The sequence below is a fragment of the Mesocricetus auratus genome, unplaced genomic scaffold, assembly GCF_017639785.1.
Source record: "Mesocricetus auratus isolate SY011 unplaced genomic scaffold, BCM_Maur_2.0 Super-Scaffold_100004, whole genome shotgun sequence".
Classification (NCBI taxonomy): domain Eukaryota; kingdom Metazoa; phylum Chordata; class Mammalia; order Rodentia; family Cricetidae; genus Mesocricetus; species Mesocricetus auratus.
The window spans coordinates 34,875,973-34,893,422 of NW_024429189.1; the positions used below are offsets into that span (position 1 = coordinate 34,875,973).

At 37.7% G+C, this 17,450-nt stretch overlaps 1 protein-coding gene across 3 annotated transcripts in view; it reads right to left on the reverse strand.

Annotated features, from left to right (window-relative positions):
* The window catches only part of Ttc21b (tetratricopeptide repeat domain 21B), a 76,315-nt gene that overhangs the window by 44,293 nt on the left and 14,572 nt on the right, over positions 1 to 17,450 (reverse strand). For all 3 annotated transcript variants that reach the window (XM_005065180.4, XM_040745486.1, XM_040745487.1), the window contains 10 exons: positions 14,302 to 14,459; positions 12,399 to 12,483; positions 10,590 to 10,688; positions 9,131 to 9,323; positions 8,615 to 8,712; positions 8,117 to 8,317; positions 5,455 to 5,584; positions 3,087 to 3,244; positions 1,133 to 1,354; positions 326 to 564 (listed from right to left, as the gene is read on the reverse strand). In XM_005065180.4, coding sequence (XP_005065237.1) covers positions 326 to 564; positions 1,133 to 1,354; positions 3,087 to 3,244; positions 5,455 to 5,584; positions 8,117 to 8,317; positions 8,615 to 8,712; positions 9,131 to 9,323; positions 10,590 to 10,688; positions 12,399 to 12,483; positions 14,302 to 14,459 — 1,583 coding nt within the window. The remainder of the gene's footprint in view (positions 1 to 325; positions 565 to 1,132; positions 1,355 to 3,086; positions 3,245 to 5,454; positions 5,585 to 8,116; positions 8,318 to 8,614; positions 8,713 to 9,130; positions 9,324 to 10,589; positions 10,689 to 12,398; positions 12,484 to 14,301; positions 14,460 to 17,450) is intronic.

Here is a 17,450-nt window from a genome sequence, read left to right on the forward strand (position 1 = left end):
TCTATCCCCTGGAACACTGCTATATGATGGTGTTATTAGATTATATCTAACTCTTGATTTTTCTTTCCCCAAACAAAGGAGTTAGAGCTAAAAGGAACATTTGATGGGGTGATTTAAGAAACTACTAGGCCATACAATGAAGTAACTGTAGTTTTGTTTTAGGGCAAACACCTTGGTGAGAGTGATCATGGGCAGAAAAAAGATGACCACCTCCAAGAAAAGATCTGTAAAGAATCTGTGACATATGTGAAAAAGATAGAATGTAAATGTGTAAATGTGAGAGTTAATTTCAGGAGGAAAATGTGCCACATAAGTAGCTACTTACCTGTAACAGGTAATATATAACATTTTCTCTTTTCTATGCTTCAGGTAAATATCTGCCATTTTTTCCTTGGCCTCTATAAAATAAGGCTGTTCAGTTGTGACATTTCGAAGCATGCCTAATGCACGCTCCGTATCTCCCTGGGCCAGAGCCAGGTCTGCATTAGCAATCGTGACACGTAATTCTTCACACGTCCCTGAAAACTCATGAATGGCATCTTGTAAAACCTTGGCTGCCTCGTGCTATAAAGAAAAAAATTAAAGACGCCTTCAAAGTAGGCAACAAATTACCCCACAGAGGAAACTCATCTACCAAAACATGATGACTAATACATGCCAATACATACATGGTATTTACAAATTTTTATGTAAAGTTTGTAAGTTTAAAGAGACCCAAACAGGTTAAGGCTATGAATATTAGTTAAGTAGCTGGATTTTTACAACCAGGATGACAGCAGTTGCTATGCAAAGTCACTACTATTCTGGAACAGAATCAGAAATTACATGATGAACATTTCATGGTGGTCAACAAGGCAGGCATACTGAAAAAGTCATCCAGGGGCAAATTATATTTAACTTCCCAGCATTTGCAGAATGCACATATTTTACGAAAAAGTAAGGGAAAAGCAAGTTGCTAAATTTTGACAGTTGGTCAAGGGACTACTTCTAGCTTTTTAATTTTCTACATGTATATTATATACATATATGTAGAAAATTATTCAAATGGGATTACATATGTTCAAAATTACACAGAGGAGCAGGGTATTACACATACATACACACATACAAGCTGCAATCTGAGTTACCTTACCTGTTCTCCATTTAAACGGTGAACTTCCACTAACTCAAGAAAGATTGATAAACGATGGCTTGCATCAACCTCAGTTCTGTGCTTTGACTTCGAGGAGGCTCTACTTCTCCTCATTCCTGGGAGGTTCATTGCCATGTGCAGAGTCTTAATTGCTTCTGCTATCTCTCCCATTTTCTTTTGTGACTGTGCTTTGATTAAATGATATAATGGGTAGTCTCTCACCTGAGAAAAAATTAGCAATAGTTATCTGGAGTGTACACAATGGAAAAAAAGAATTTACAACCCAGGATTCTTGAGTATATTTGTAATACAGGATTCTTGAATATAGCTCACTTGTGATGATATCCACAAAGTCTGTTTCTGACCTCTGATTTATTCACTACTTAATCATAATTTTAAATTAAAAATCTATTAGAAAGAACTTGCAAATTAAAAAAGAAGAAAAACCCCTCACATACTGAAATTAACTAGATCCAAATACTGCACATCTCAATCAACTATATAGAAGACTAATCACATTAACTCTAACATTCAGAGGAACTGCTACTCCATCATCCTCCTGAATGTCAAAAAAGTTAGAACAACTGTTTTTACAGGGTAACAAATAAATTCTAAGATTTAGATTTTCAATAAAGCATATCTTTATTTGAGGCTCCTCTATCAGGGATGTGCATCTTAATTCCCAGAAAAAAGCCTGCATTTCTATTCTTTCACTTGTAATACTAAACGTTTCATACTACCCCTAAACACAGAGGAAAGAATCTTCCATCTGTATTTCAGCTGTAAACGGTATACAGAGCATAGAGGAGACTAATGAATAAACAGAGAGTTGCCAAAGGAGAGAGGCTCTGAGTCGGGTGGTGTGGAAGCCACTGAAGAATGAAGGAGCCTGTGAACCTGGGGAACTAGACTGAACACTCACATCTTACTCCTCATCAGAGACTGATGCACAGGGCATGGGCACCTCCACCTAGAGGCCTACTACCCTAAGCAAAAGCACCAGTAGCTCTGGACTCTTAATTAGAACTTCAATTTTCTAGCTCATTTCATGGTTTTCCTACAATGGAGTGAATCACCAGTTGAGGCTCCTTCCACCAGTCTTAAATAGTGCTGGAAGCAAAAACAACTGAAATTTCCTGGATAGTAAGAAGTGTCTTTATAGCTTCAAACCCCATAATACTCATTTCCAAAATTAATGTGTATTAGACAGTGACTCTAAAAAGTGATTATGGGAAAACAACTCTAAGAGGTTGTGGTAGCTCCCACCTGTACTAATAGCATTGGGGAGGCTGAGGCAGGAGTATTGCTGTCAGTTTGTAGACACCAGTCTACAGAGTGAATTCCAGGTCAGCCTGACCTACAAAGAAAGATAAGAACTCTAAGAAAGTAGAAAAGGAAGGAAAAAGAAAGAAAAGTTCAAGAAGAAAATGGGCAGTAAAATTTACTAACTTATTCTACAAGAGTATTTGTATAATTCTCCATGGTTTAAAATTTATTGTATATACAATTGCTGAATTTAATTCTCATTGTAACAAGTACTATTCTACAAATTATATTGAAAAGAAAACCGAGGCTTAGAGGTAAGTATGAAGTCTAGAAGCTGATCCCTGATCATTCATTTCCAAACTGTATGTGTGTGTGAGAGAGTGTGATAGGTTTTCCATATTGTCCAGGCTGGCCTGGAGCTCCTGGTCTCCAGTCTCCTAAATAGTTAGGATTACAGGTACGTACACCAACCTAGTCTGATATTGTGGTGGTTGTATTGGGGCAATTCACATGGTTTTTCATCTACATCAAAAACACCTGAATTTTTTCTCCTGTTTCCTATAATTTCAAAGTTCTATTTATTGGTAAAGTATTTTAGATTAACATGTAACATAATTGAACATGAATACATTCATTAAAATTTCAAGGAGCATGGTATATCTTAAGCATTTAAATCTGGAATACTTACATTAAAATTATAGCTCAAACAAAGTTCCAGAGACTGAGAACACAGTTTGACTTTTTCCTGAGACAAGTACACCTGTGCCATCAAGAGGTGAGCCTCTGCATAAGAGGGGCTGTGCTCCAGGCAATGTTGCAGGTTGTTGTATGCTGCCTCAGTGTCACCTAATGGGGGGAAAACAACACCTGTGAGACCTCAGAGTTCAGAGGTAGAGCCCGAGACCGGACCCAGACTACAAGCAGTTATGGTTCCGTTGTTTAACTCCTCTGTGTTAAACAGCATGAGGCCATGCTCCATTCCTATTTATACTAGCTAGCTTTCTTGTAATCACTTGAAGAACAGACCTATATGTCAGGGCAACAGTTGGTCACAACAAACCAGGGAAAATATAAAGGACGTGACAGTCGGTCCCATTATTACTGGCAGGACTAAGAATCTATCATAATTTTCTTTCTAAAATAGCTTTGTTTATAACTGCATTAAAATGGGTTTTGAGACTGCTGTCATTCCCATGAGAATGGCCTCCCATAAGCTGGAGCATCTGAACCCTTGGTGGTCAGTTGGTGGCACTGTTTGGGGAAGTTTAGAAATGATGGCATAGCTGGAGGAAATGTATCTCTGGGTGGGGGTGGGGGTGGGGATGGGGGGGCACTGAGAGTCATTAACCTCACTCCACATCTAGTTCACACTCTGTACTTCATGTTTGCGTGTGAAGACTGATCTCTTGGCTTCGAGCTCCAGCCACCATGCCTGCCCGTGCCCATGCTTCCCTGCCATATTGGAATCTGCTCCTTCTGGAACAGTAAGGCCACATATACTGTTTCATTTATAAATTGTCTTGCACTTGATGTTTTATCATAGCAACAGGAAGGTGACTAGGACAAAGACATAGGCATGTATAAACCAAGAATTCTGTGGTATCAATTACACTAACAAAGAGGACACGTTCTAAAATAGGGCTATATGACTGTGTATCAAATCTGAAAAAGGCCAAGGATACATTCCTGAAATTCTAAAGCATGAGACATAGATTAAAATGCCTTTAAATACCAACTGAAATATCAAATATTTTGGAAGACATGTATTTGGAAGTCTTACAAATCCACTTAATTTTAAGACATTGGTTAAGATTAATGTGATGAGAATGGTAAAGTTAATCTTGGGCTAGAAGATGGAGAGGAAAGAGGATTTTTATAGCATCATCAGCATTGACTCTAGGTACTACAACTTCCTTGGGATGTAATCCATACAGACTCATATGTGGCATTCCCCAATACTGGCTTTAAGTAGATATTACAAGGCCCACTTCCCACCCAGACTTTTAAGAATTGGTAGAAGAAAGATCCTAGATTATTTTCTGTTTAAATATACCTCACCTGCACCTGCTATATTATTTTCTGTTTAAGTGTACCTCACCTGTACCTGCTATCTACAGAAAAAAATAGGGATGAATTCAGTTCACAAGAACTCAGCCTACAGCACTTCCCACAGTAGCCATTGTCCCCTCAGAGGAAGAGAATTAATGGACAAACCTTTGGCAGAGATAGCACAATGACTCACTAAACACAGTGTCAAAGTCTGGCAACCAACCACAAGCAAAGCCAAAAACTTTGGGGTCTTTATTATGGTAATGACTAATACCCAGAACTAAGAAGACAAAAGGGGATGGGAATGCTAAGCTTAATACTTTAAGTGTGTTAGTGATGCCAGACCCAAAATGGAGTGGTTATATTATTCTGTAGCCCCTGACCACCAATATATTATAACAATAGAGGTAGGTGGTTAAGTAAGACCTTCATGTGTAGTGCTGATGATATAAACTACTGCTCTCTCTAATGGGTTCTTGTCTATGGTTTAGCTCTTAACAGCTGCTACTGCAAGAGATTCTAAGGAACTGAAGTTTCATACATAAGTCTCTGCTCGATGAGTTTCCAATATACCCTTGGTCCACTAAAGCATATACATCTATACTTTAATGTTTCTATTTATCCCCCAATACATTTTTAATGCTTGCACAGCCTCTCTTGTTATTAGGTTTGCAAGTGGAAACTTTTTAATAATAATAATAATAATAATAATAATAATAATAATAATAATAATAAGAAGAAGAAGAAGAAGAAGAAGAAGAAGAAGTAAGATTAACAGGAATTAATCGGGGTTACTTGTATAAACATAGGGATAAAATTATCTAAGGTAGTAGGTTTTGTATTTTTGTTTCAGTTTTAGATGAACACATATATTCACAGAGACAATATGCATTGTTGCATTCCATGTGACCATTTTCCCTGGGTGGAGTCCAGGACCCAGTTACATCTGTCACCCCCACCACCATGATCGGACTCCTCGGTTACTTAGGTTCTAAGGTATATATCACCTGACAAATACTTCACTTTGGCCATCAAGAAGACAGCTTGTGGAAGACCTGGGACACTTCTTATAATAGTCTCCAGAACTGAGGAACAATGCCTGAGAACTGGAGAGAGAGGCTGCCCGGGACCTGCGGGCTAAACAAAACAAATCAAGATTAAACATACATTAATTTTAGTGTGACTTAGAAGAAACTGTGTTTTTTTATAAAATTTCTCTTACTGTTTTCACACTACCTTTGCTATACAATTGGACAAATACTGAATTATCTTCCTAGTTCATCTATGAATAGACTGTACAAATAATGGGTTTGTGCAGTTAGAAATTAGGAATTGTTATACAATTAATATTTTGATAACACACGAAAGATTTTTATCAGCTCAAAATTTATCAAAGAAGCAAAATTTATCAAAGAAGCAAAATTTATCAAAGAAGACAACTGTGAGAGAAATTTCTTGGTTAAATATCCTGCACTGCTTCACTGATGCTGCTTCCCTGACCTGAAGGATGCTGTTCCCCATCCTTGCCACCTGATGTACAGACTGCTGCATCCTGCAGGTCAATGACTGTATCCCTAATGGAAGGTCCTTCTGAATATGTGCCACATAGCTAGCAATGATGTGCCATATTTCTTGTCCTATGCGGAGGCACAGAACATGTTCTCAAAAAGATGCTCAAAATATGACTACTGCCTAACCTTTTCAAATCTCCACAGCACACATTCTGTAGTACTTTCTCACCCACTGCTGCTTCTTTTATATAATCAAATATTAAAAACAGAAGTCTAGAGACAATCCTTGAGATTATACCTTTTACGCTAAAAAATGAAAAAGAAAACTATATGTGAAAGAGGCCAATGAATGAGGAATAGACAGATCTGTGTCCAGTGCTATCTTGCTGGAATGTTCCCATGAAAACTGACCAAGTTATAATATGCAGATAAAAACTGCATTATGGGAAAAACAGGATGTATAATTGGATTAGCTATCTAGCTACCAAGTAATAAATTATTCTGTGATTTACCTATGGTTTGCTTCATTCTCAGCAGTTATTAAAGGAATCTTTTGAGGTACTCAAGGACAGAAGCCCTGCCTGTCTGTGCCTCCTCCTGTGATACTCTCATCTGTGATTTCTGCCCTCCCACTCACATCCAGTCACACTCACGCCCTGTGTCCCTGTGGGTATCTTCATTAGCTTTTCCCTTTGTTGAAACAAGCTGTTTCCACAGGTCATCTGCAGTTCTTTTTGTAAGGCCTACTCTGACCCTGTCACATACATCTTTATTACCTCTATCCTGCTCTATTGTTTCCTTGAAACGTACTCTACTATACTATGCAGTCTTCTTATGACATGTACATCACCCTTTTAAAATCTATCATTTGGGGCAAGAGTTATTTTTCCCCAAGCACATTCCCCCAACTCCATGAAGTGTGCTAGATATGCTATATAAAACCTCTGCAGAAAGAAGCCTAGCTATTGGAATATTGAAATATGCATTTGACCTTCTAAGCAACTTTTATGGATGTTGATGTGGGAGACTGACCTCAGTCAGCTTGAGTTAATCATCAAGTATGATTCTGGGAGAGCAGTTTTAAGAGGTTAGAAAGGCCTGCTAAAAGACACGATGATACACAATCTGCAGAGCTCCCTAAAGGACTACCATTAAAAAAAAAATGTTCATTGGTAATATGCCATTAGGGAGGTGCTAACACCTTTGGTTTTAGCAATGTGTACTGAATAGACCTAACTAAAAGCCTGTGCTTGAATATGAGCTGAGCACAAGGAGGTTAGGTTATGTGTGCTTCTGGCCATTACCAAAGGGCACTGCCTAATGAATGCATGTCATGTTGGAAAGGACTCCCCGATAGGCCACACAGGTTTCTAGTGCTACTACTCAAAATTGCTAATTCTTTCAAAAGACCATCATTATCTCCAAGCTAAATCAAACAGATGACAGCTGACAATAAATTCCACATAAAATAGATGACAGGAGCAAAAAGGAATATGATAATTGGGGTGTGAATATGAGAATATAGAATGTCAAGAAGAAATGAGAGTTCTATTCTTGAACTCAAAGGTATGAGTAATAGATTATGGTATTTGTAAGCTGTGAACTTGGTAGGTATATTTTTAAAAAGGCAATGAACTCAAATACAGTCACACAGAACACGAATGGTAACATCTCACACAAGAAGGACCTAATCCAAATCTTCATGTCTACTTTATGAGGAGGATTGATTATTCTTTGGACTAAATAACTAGATGTTCTATGTGTCTTTCCAAGGAACAGGAGAAATAGCCAATGTTCCACTTTTAGCACAAAGTAGAACTTGATTTCATACAGGAAATGGTTTCATTGGTTTTGTAAAAAGAACTTTGAGTTTGCCCAAGGTGAGATGGCACTTGGCGTTATCAATCAGATCCAAATATGTAACAAGCATGAGAATTAAGCACTTTTAATACTTCTAAACAGAGTTTTAGGATTACAAAAATTTAGTTTTTACAAATCAATAATTTCATTATTTGGTAGTAATCATTTGTATAAAGATGGATTTAAAATGATTTCAATGAACAGAATTACAAATGCTAATTGCAGGTACAGATGGAGTTGCACATTAAAAAGAACCTTGTTACATTACCGTATGAGATTAAAGTGCAGAACTGCCTACCTGAATAGGACAGAAATTCAGATATTCGGTAACAACTTCTAGTAAGAAGTCAGGATTGAGCTTCTCAAAGTACTGTATTCCAAGAGGTAAGTCTTCTAAGTGTGAAAAGTGAGTATTCACAACATCATTTAACAGATTTACAACTTCTTCTTGTCCAGTATTTTTTTTTGTAGCAAGAACTGCATGCAAATACATTAATTCCTAAAAAATAAGTAGATTCCATATGTTATTCCATTTGGCCATAAAGTCATCATTTTTGTTTAGAATTCAAGTATATATAAAGTGTTATTTATAAGAGATTATTCAAACCTTTGATATAAAATCATTCAAACCTAAGTATTAGCTGAATGGAATTTTAAGATCATTGAGAAAAACATTTAAAGTCGACTTGCACAGAGGTAAACTAACAAATGCAATTACACTTTAAAGTTAGTGGTCATTTAAAGTTTCATGTGTTATAACAGCAGCTGTGATCTGCCATCTGATAAAATGCCATACCGCAGATTTCCCCATTGACTGCTGGAATTCACTGAAGAACTCTAGCTGCTGGTCTGCATCTTGCAATTGCCCTTCTATTAACTGACATCGAATAAGTCCTGAAATCAAACAAAAACAATCAAGGCTCATTCCAATCAACTAAACTGAGTTAACAAGACATTCTCTTCCTTCACAACAACCCTGCTTTAGAGTAGAAACGAAAATAAGAACACAGCCTGGATGGAGGCGGGGAAGAAAACAAGTAGCCAGGGATTATGTAGAATCTTTTACTGTACAATTCATAACTTGATAGACACAACCAAATAAAATCCATTCCTTCAAGATAGTAGGTGTGAAGGAAATTGTTATTTTCAAAGATACATGACTTTTCCTCTTGTGCACAGCAGAAACAGTTTAGTATATATATACATATATATATGCATATTATATGTATACATATTTTTTCCTCTGCTTCAATGGGCTGGTCCTTAAAGCAAGTCTCCCTTGGAGGAAGGCATCCCTGCACCATCAGCGTACCGGTGACTGCAGAGATGTTGCTTTCATTCAGCGTCATGGCAGTCCGGTACCACTTCCAGGCCTCCTTAACTTTGCCTTGGAGAATCATTTGGTAGCCAAGCTCTGTAGCAATTTCTGCTTGCTGGGGGGTTAAACTAAATGCTTTTTCTAGGAAACCTTGAACTTTTTGAAGAATGAGCTGATTACGCCCACACTGAAAAGAAAACAGAGCAAATTTAGACAAGGGGTCCAGCTGCACTCACAATAAAAGAACTATTTTTTCTCTAAAAGGACTATTTTTTTTCTCTATACGTACATAGCTTAAAATGCACAGGATGGGAGGAAGGGGAATAAAGATTATTTAATAGGAAAAGGGCTTCCTATCATCCAGATACTGTACGAAGGAAGACTAAGTATATGGCCCATCACAAGTTGTATATTTTAATAAATACTGTTTTACAACATTGCCATCTTATCACATGATATTACTATATGAAAACAATGATGTTCATGATTCTTTTACAAATTAGACATGAAAATCTTTATTTTACGGTTTCTAAATCTATGTGCATAATTAAGTGAAAAACCAAAATTAAACAAACAAAACCCTTCTCCTTAAAGACAACCTATACCAATAGTGAAAATATTTTAAAAGGGCATAGCTTACATCTTTTTAGAAAAAACACCAAGATTTTTTATGCCAATGCTGTTAAATAACTATTGAGCATACCAGCTTAAAGAGTAAAACACTCCTCTGGATGTATCAATAAACTTAAATTCTACAAGCATTCTAAAAAACAATGAAAATGTATCTGGAATTAATACAAACAAAAAAGGACATATCATATTCACACTTTTAGATTTTTTTCTTTCTTTAAATTTCATACATCCTACTTGTTTTAAAATAAGATAATTTCTACAGTTCAGCAAGTAATATCTTAACTGTTTCTTTCAAGATAGTTTGATAATTCCTTTACTTATGTTTATTTTCTTTCATATATTTTTTACTAGTTCACTGAACTGTTCACAGCACTAATTCCTTTTATCAGCTTTGGCATTCTGCTGTGTTTTTTCCTATCACCTTGCCTTTACAGAATGCTCCTAATAGAAACATTTACTATAACAACAACACAACCAAGACACTGGCCTTTCCCTCCATTGAAACACTCTATAATTCACTTTAGCAGATTTCCCCAAAGGTTTTATAACAGAAAACAAAAGCACAGAACACTCCCAATTCCAACACTGCACTCTGGCTTCTTCTGTCTAGAAGGCACTCTCTATCTCAAAGAGCCCCTTCCTCTTAGTCCCCTGAAAGCTGGAAAGTGGTAGTTACAATCTCCTGCGTTTCCTTTCTTGGGAATGGATAATAGACTTAGATCATATTGATTCCACCCCAGGCCATATGTTCCTCATTGCTTCACTCAATGACTAATTGCAAACTCTTAAAGATAGAGGTCTGGTTTATAGGCAGTCTTACAGTTCTGCTGAAGGCTATTGTAATCTTATAAAAAAGTTGAGCATTCTGTGGTTCCATGACATCCAATGCATTTCCTAAATTGTCCAGCTTGGCAGCAGCCTAAAACAAAGTAAACAGTCTTAAAACACAGTAAGAACAAAGAATCTATTAAATATATACTCTAATATGATATTACTGATATTTTTAATGATTTATTTTATTTTATGTGTATGTGTGAGTGCCTGCATGTATGTATACACACCATGTATGTGCCTGCTTCCTGTGGAAGCCAGATGAGGGTGTTAGATCTCCTGGAACTGGAGTTACAGATGCTTGTAAGCTGCCACAGGTATGCTGGGAACTGAACCCTGTCTTATGCAAGAGCAACAAGTACCACTGAGTACAATAATACAAGAGCATCAGTCACTACTGAGCCATCTCTCCAGCCCTCTATTAGTGGTATGTGTTTTTACAAATTTCTCCTTTCTAGTTAGTGTGTGTGTGTGTGTGTGTGTGTGTGTGTGGTGTTATGCATGAGCAAATATTTGTGTGTGTATGAGTTTGTATGAACATGTGAGTGTATAGAGGTTAGAGGTTGGTTATCTATTGTTCTTTTACTTTTGAGACAGGGTCTCTCACTGAACCTGGAGCTTATCAATTCTGCAAGACCAGCTGCTAAGTGAGCTCCAGGTATTCTCCAGTGTCCATCTCCCCAGTGCTAGCAATACAAACATGTGTCAGCATGCCTGATATTTTATGGGGGCTGCAGATCCACACTCAAATCCTTATGCTTGTGAAGAAAGCACTCTACATACTGAGTATTTCCCCAGATCCCCCAGTGGAGTCTTAAATATTGCAAGATGACTTAAAATCAATATGAAGTTCCGGTTCTTTTTTTTAAAGTTCCAGTAATTACACACCATTATTTCTTGTAAATATCAATTACTGAATAGAAGCCTCTGGATAGGTAAAGATAGCCATAGTTACTTAACAAATGTACAACTGAGCTCTCTCTAATAATGAAGCCATGCCACAAAGGCTGTTTGAATGATAATATAGTTACACAAGTGTCAAATGAAACTTTGAACTACACAGATAGCCTAGTTTACATTTGAAATGGTTTCTACAATAGGAAAATCATGAAAGTGGTTAGGATAAATAATTTCTGCTGTTGTTTCTTGGTTGGTTGGTTGTTTCTTTTGGTGCTGAGAACCAGCCTTGTACAGGCTAGACAAACATCTCTCTCACTGAGCTACAGTGCCAACTCCAAGTAATAAATGAAAAGTTGACAGAAGATTTGCTCCACTGAGATTCTTCTAGTGTTTGTTAAGGACTGTCACATTAGCCAAGTTAAACACAGATCTCTTGTAACATGATTGGCTGCAGACTGGATTTGCACTCCTTGACCAGCATCTAGTGAATGTGTGCAATGCCACTGAAACATGAATACCTTGTTTTAAGGATTTCTTCCTGAGATCATCTAACTCATCCAAACTCAACTAAGCTGCAAATGAATTCTACTTTGTATATGTATGTTCATATCTGGATCACAGAAAAGGCTATGTACCAGCATTTCACATAAAAACACATATACTCTATTATCAATCTAAAATCATTTTTAAGAGAAATTCCCCTACATATGTGTGCTTACCTAGTTGGTACAAGATGGTAAAGTCTTTGTAATGCTGTATTTCTGGCAACTGATTAAAAATTATAACAGAAATATTTTGAGAGAACTTCAAGCATCTAATGGATATGCATATATGCATTTATAAGGGTGTGTGAAATTTTTCATGACATAGGTGACTTAAATCATACAGTACAATTTACCTTCTCTATATCCCCCTCCCTACACAGGTAATACAGAGCCAGCATTCTCAGTGCCTCCACATTGTGTGTGTCCTGAAGCAGCAACCTGTAGGAAAACATGCCAGTTAATAAAATACACTTGATGCTTCTTTTGTTTTCATTTTGAGGGATTGGCTTGACTCTTTTACTACTTGAATAAGTAGCTTTAATGATTACAGTGAAAAAGTTATCTGGAATTTTAATGTTTTAAACTATGGAAGGGTTGTGCCTGCTTCATTTAATACTGTGCTAATGCTACATAAAGTATTAGTTAACTATACGTAACAGTGTATTAAAAGTTGAGGTCAGGAGCTGGAGACAGGCTCAGTGGTTAACAGCGCTAGCTGCTCTTGCAAAAGACCTACATTCAGTTCTAAGTTCCCAGCAGTCCCTGACACTTTCATCTGGTCTCCATGGGAACCGCACGTATGTGGAGCACTTACATACAAGCATGCAAAATATTCATACACATAAAATAAAATAAGTAAATAAAAATTTTAAGAGGTTGCATTTACCTCAAGCAGATTTTTATTAAAGTGATTCTAAGAATGCCAAAATGAGTGACATATTTAAGTATGTGTTAACATTATTCATAAATTTAAAGCAGAGTCCTATATGATGAAACACAAGTTGGAAAATATTATTAACACACTAATCACCAGGAAAGAAGCATAAATATAGCAAGGAATATTCTCTGCTGTAAGTATTTTTATGAAACTTTACTAAAAGGAATTGCAAAAGGAACTGCTCAGGAGGGCTCAGATAGATACAAGGCATCCTCTCAGGAATGTGTGGAACAGCGAATTCTGACTTGCTTTTTCTCCCTTCTGAATTCGTCTTTTGCCACACTACTGTGTAGTTCCTCCCTGCAGAAGTCTGAGTGTGCTCTAAGGCACTAACGACAAAGTGCTTTTCTTGCACTGGCCAATGGGCTCCTAACTGCAGGAGTCAGCCAGCCCAGCCTACACTACACAGGCAGGTTGCACTTCTGCCTCTGCTCTCCTGTCTTTACTATCAGCAGGAGGCACGTCTCATCTGTGCTCTTCTGGATGATTACTGAGCTCTAAAACTAGAAGCAGAGTTCCAGTAATCAAATCCTGCCTGAGATCAGCTGATGTAGATTACTGATAATCAAATGAGAAACCCATGTGGATGTTTCACTCCTTGGGGTGTGTAGTTGCTGTTTTACACCGATCACTCTCTGCTTTGATATTGTTCAGTTTGGGCTAAAAACCTTCCCACCCCCAGCATAGCATACTTGACCTGTTTCCTTCATAGCACCTATGCTTAACTTACTACATAACTTAATTATGCTGCTTAAGTGTCAGCTTCCTAATGGCAGAGAGACTTGTAGATTAAAGGTGTGTCTGTCTTAAAATTGATACTCAGATATTGATGTAAATAAACTAATCCAGGGGTTTTGCATAAGTGTCACATGCTATGTGTTAGCATGTGTATGTGCACGTATATGTACACATGCACGTGGAAAGTCCAAAGGTGACATCCTGTGTCTTCCCCGTCACCCTTGCTTACATACGGAGGCAGTGTCTTTGGCTTTGGGGACTCCCTGTCTATGCCTCCCACACATGAAGGTTATAAATGGGGCAAAACGCCCGCCAGTTTTAACAAGGACTTCAGAGTCATTAGGCTTGACAGCAAGCACTTTAACCTCTGACTCATCTCTCCGGTCCCAGTTCCATTTTTAAAAGCAATACAATTTGAAGTGCTTTTTCAATTCTATGCTGCTTGGAATAAAATCACTGTATATTATTGAAAATTTATATTTTATCCTGATTATGAAAGTGTTGTAACAGGACAAACCCAGATTTTTTTCCCTCATGTAAAACCAGATCCAAAGAGGCTGTGATATCATTTCCCACTACACCTTTGTGCTGTCTCCACCGTCTGATCCCAATCCTGTAAGGCCAGTTGTAATTTCATTTTCTTCTCAAAAGCAGGAAGGAAGCTTGGGAAGTTTACAATTATCTGGCTCACAGTTTCCAGGGCTCCAGAGTAATTCTGACGCATTTCAAGGCACAGCACCTAATAGGAGGAGAAAATTGACATCAAAGCTATGGTCTTGTACACCAGGCCTTCTCAGGCCAGCCTCTGTTACAGAACAAGTTCCAGATCAGCTTGGGTTATGGTGGGATACTTCTGCTTTTTTTTTTTTTTTGAGTTTTTAATCAAGATTTCATCTTAAAATAACGAAGAAATCCACACACATTACATCAGCAATTTTGCTCTAAAATAGATGCTTAATATACTATGTAATATGATATCAGGATAAAATTTACAACAATGCACAAAAGTATTTAGGAAGCAGAGGCAGGAAGATGGTCTTCTACATGCTGAACACAGACTAGCCTGGGATATGGTACAGAATAAGGCTGCCTCAAAAATCAAAAAAGTAAAAGAAAAAGTTCAGTTAGAGATATAAAGAATATTGCCACTTAGAATGGGAAAATTACCTTTATAGAATAAAGTATCCCTAGGAGATTTTTAAATAGCATATAAAACTAAAGAGATTTTACATATTTTACCCTGCATTTGAAAATGCTACTTTCAGGTTAGAAAATAAGCAAAACAAAGTTCCAACAACTGCCATTGTTCACTTCAGTTCTCAGAATGATCTTAGGGAAGTAAATGAAAGATGGCAGAAAGAGGCACACACACGGTGGTTATTGCCCAGGTGTTGGAATCTACGAGAAAAATAAACCATTACCCACCATGACAAATGAATTATTAAATAAGAGCTCCCTTATTTGACAGAAGTCTAGGTGGTCTTAGAAGGGCTGCAGAAGGGTACAACTTCCATTCATTGTCACAAAAATACATGTCCTATACAACAGCTAGCTTAGTCCAACAGTGGTAGCTATTCTCTTACTCAAATGTCACTGTGCTGCCTGGAATTATTAAATTTTTTTAATTTTTAAGTCAATCTTATTTTACATACCAATCCCAGTTCCCTCTCCTTCCTGTCCTCTACTCCCCTGACCATCTCTTCACCCCACCCCCATCCATTCCTCAGAGAGGGTGAGGCTGACCCTAAGGAACCATCCAAGTCTGTCACATCATTTGGGGCAGGACCAAGGCCCTCCTCCCCCCTGTATCTAGGCTGAGCAAGGCATCCATCCACAGGGAATGGGCTCCAAAAAGCCAGTTCATGCTAGGGATAAATATTGGCTCTACTGAGAGCAGCCCCATAGACTGCCCAAGTGCCCCAACTGACACCTCCGTTCAGGGGGCCTGGTTCAGTCTTATGCCAGTTCCCCAGCTGTCAGGCTATTCTTACAGCGTCTGTGTATTGTACTTATTGTTTCTTCCAGAGGAAAAGAAGCTGTATGTGTAATTAGGTATTGAAACTGCATGGAGAAGTCAGCAAGATGACTCAGTAGAGTAAGGCGTCTGCCACCACACCTGATGACCTGAGTTTCATGTTCAAAACCCACATGGTAGGAGAGGACTGACTCCTGAAAGCTATTCTATGTATGCGCAAACACAAACTTATACACACTAAAATAAGTAATGTACATTCATAAATCATCATATTTTCCCTTTTAATTTTTCTTCTAGATTATCTTTAAGTTTTGCCTCAGTATGTCTCAATTAAAAATTAACATCTTGTCTCAACATTTAGTATAAAAGTATAATATGTATTTATATGTAAATATATTTCTATATAGTTATACGAAAGTATAGCCACCCAGAAATCCATTATGCCAAAATAAAATATTTAAATTTCCAAATAATTGACAACATAAGAAAGACTAGGATAAATTTTAGCATACATTTCTCTTGGAATCTACCTACATAGCTAATACTGAATATAAAGCCCTGTCACAAAGAGCTGATGTGTCAACATTTATACTCTTCTTCAGACCAGCCCCTCCCACAGGAACACAAAGCAGCACCTTTAGCCATCTCTACTTGGAATATTAATGAGTCCCCTCTGCTGAATTAATTGAAAAGTAAGTACATAATTACAACGGATCTGCCAGAGCTTCAATTTCTTGTCTCTTCCCAAATTGACGTTGAAACCTAATTCCCAAAGCAACAGTGCTAGCAGATGGGATCTGACCAGAGGTAGTACCTCATAAAAATGGAAGGCGATTGTAGAAGGGGCTGTGGCGACGGCAGCCACTCTTCTGGTCTTCTGCCATGTAAGGAACAGAACTTCTCCATTGAAAGACTGTTCAATAGGCCAACCTGTAGGGGGCGTGCCCTTACCAGATACCACACTTGCTATTGCCTTGATTTCAGACTTCTTGCATTAGAATTGTGAGAAATAAATTTCTGTTCCTGTTACAGCACCTAGTCTCAGACTTCATTGTTTTAGTCTTCTTTCATTTTGGGGGATCTATAACATTTTTTTCTATGTACCCTAGACTGACCTTGAACTCATGACTGTCCTCTAAGTAACTCGGATTATAGGTGGCAGTCACTATGTCAATGTTTCAGTTGTTTTGTTGAAACAACAAAAGACAGACCACACCACAATAGTTCAGAGAACTCATTTAGATCAATCATGAATATCACATCACAGTAAAAAGTAAAATCCTGCATATTAACACCTACACAAACTACAAACTCACTTTCCTTAAAGAATAGAGAGCACAATGAGGAAGAGCCTCAACCCAGTCACCCTGGATGCTCCTTATGCGGGTTGACAGAAATGTGAACAAACTCATCCACGGAAACTGGCCAGGAGACACACAGGGATAGTAACAAGAAACCAACACCAGTCCTCACCTTTTTCTTCTGTAGCATAAATAACAAAGCCTTCTGAACACACATTATTTAGACAGTCTCATTACATAACCTCTGCTGATTTTGGTCCTCCCACCTCTGCCTTACCATTGCTCAGATTACAAGAGGTGTACCACCATACCCAGTGTAAATTTATTTACTTATTTATTCTCAGTTTAAAAAAATTTGAAAGACACTTAGGAATATGTCTCAGTGGTAGAGCACTTGTTTAGCAGGGTTTCTCTGTATTGTTTTGGAAGCTGTCCTGGAACTCGCTCTGTAGAC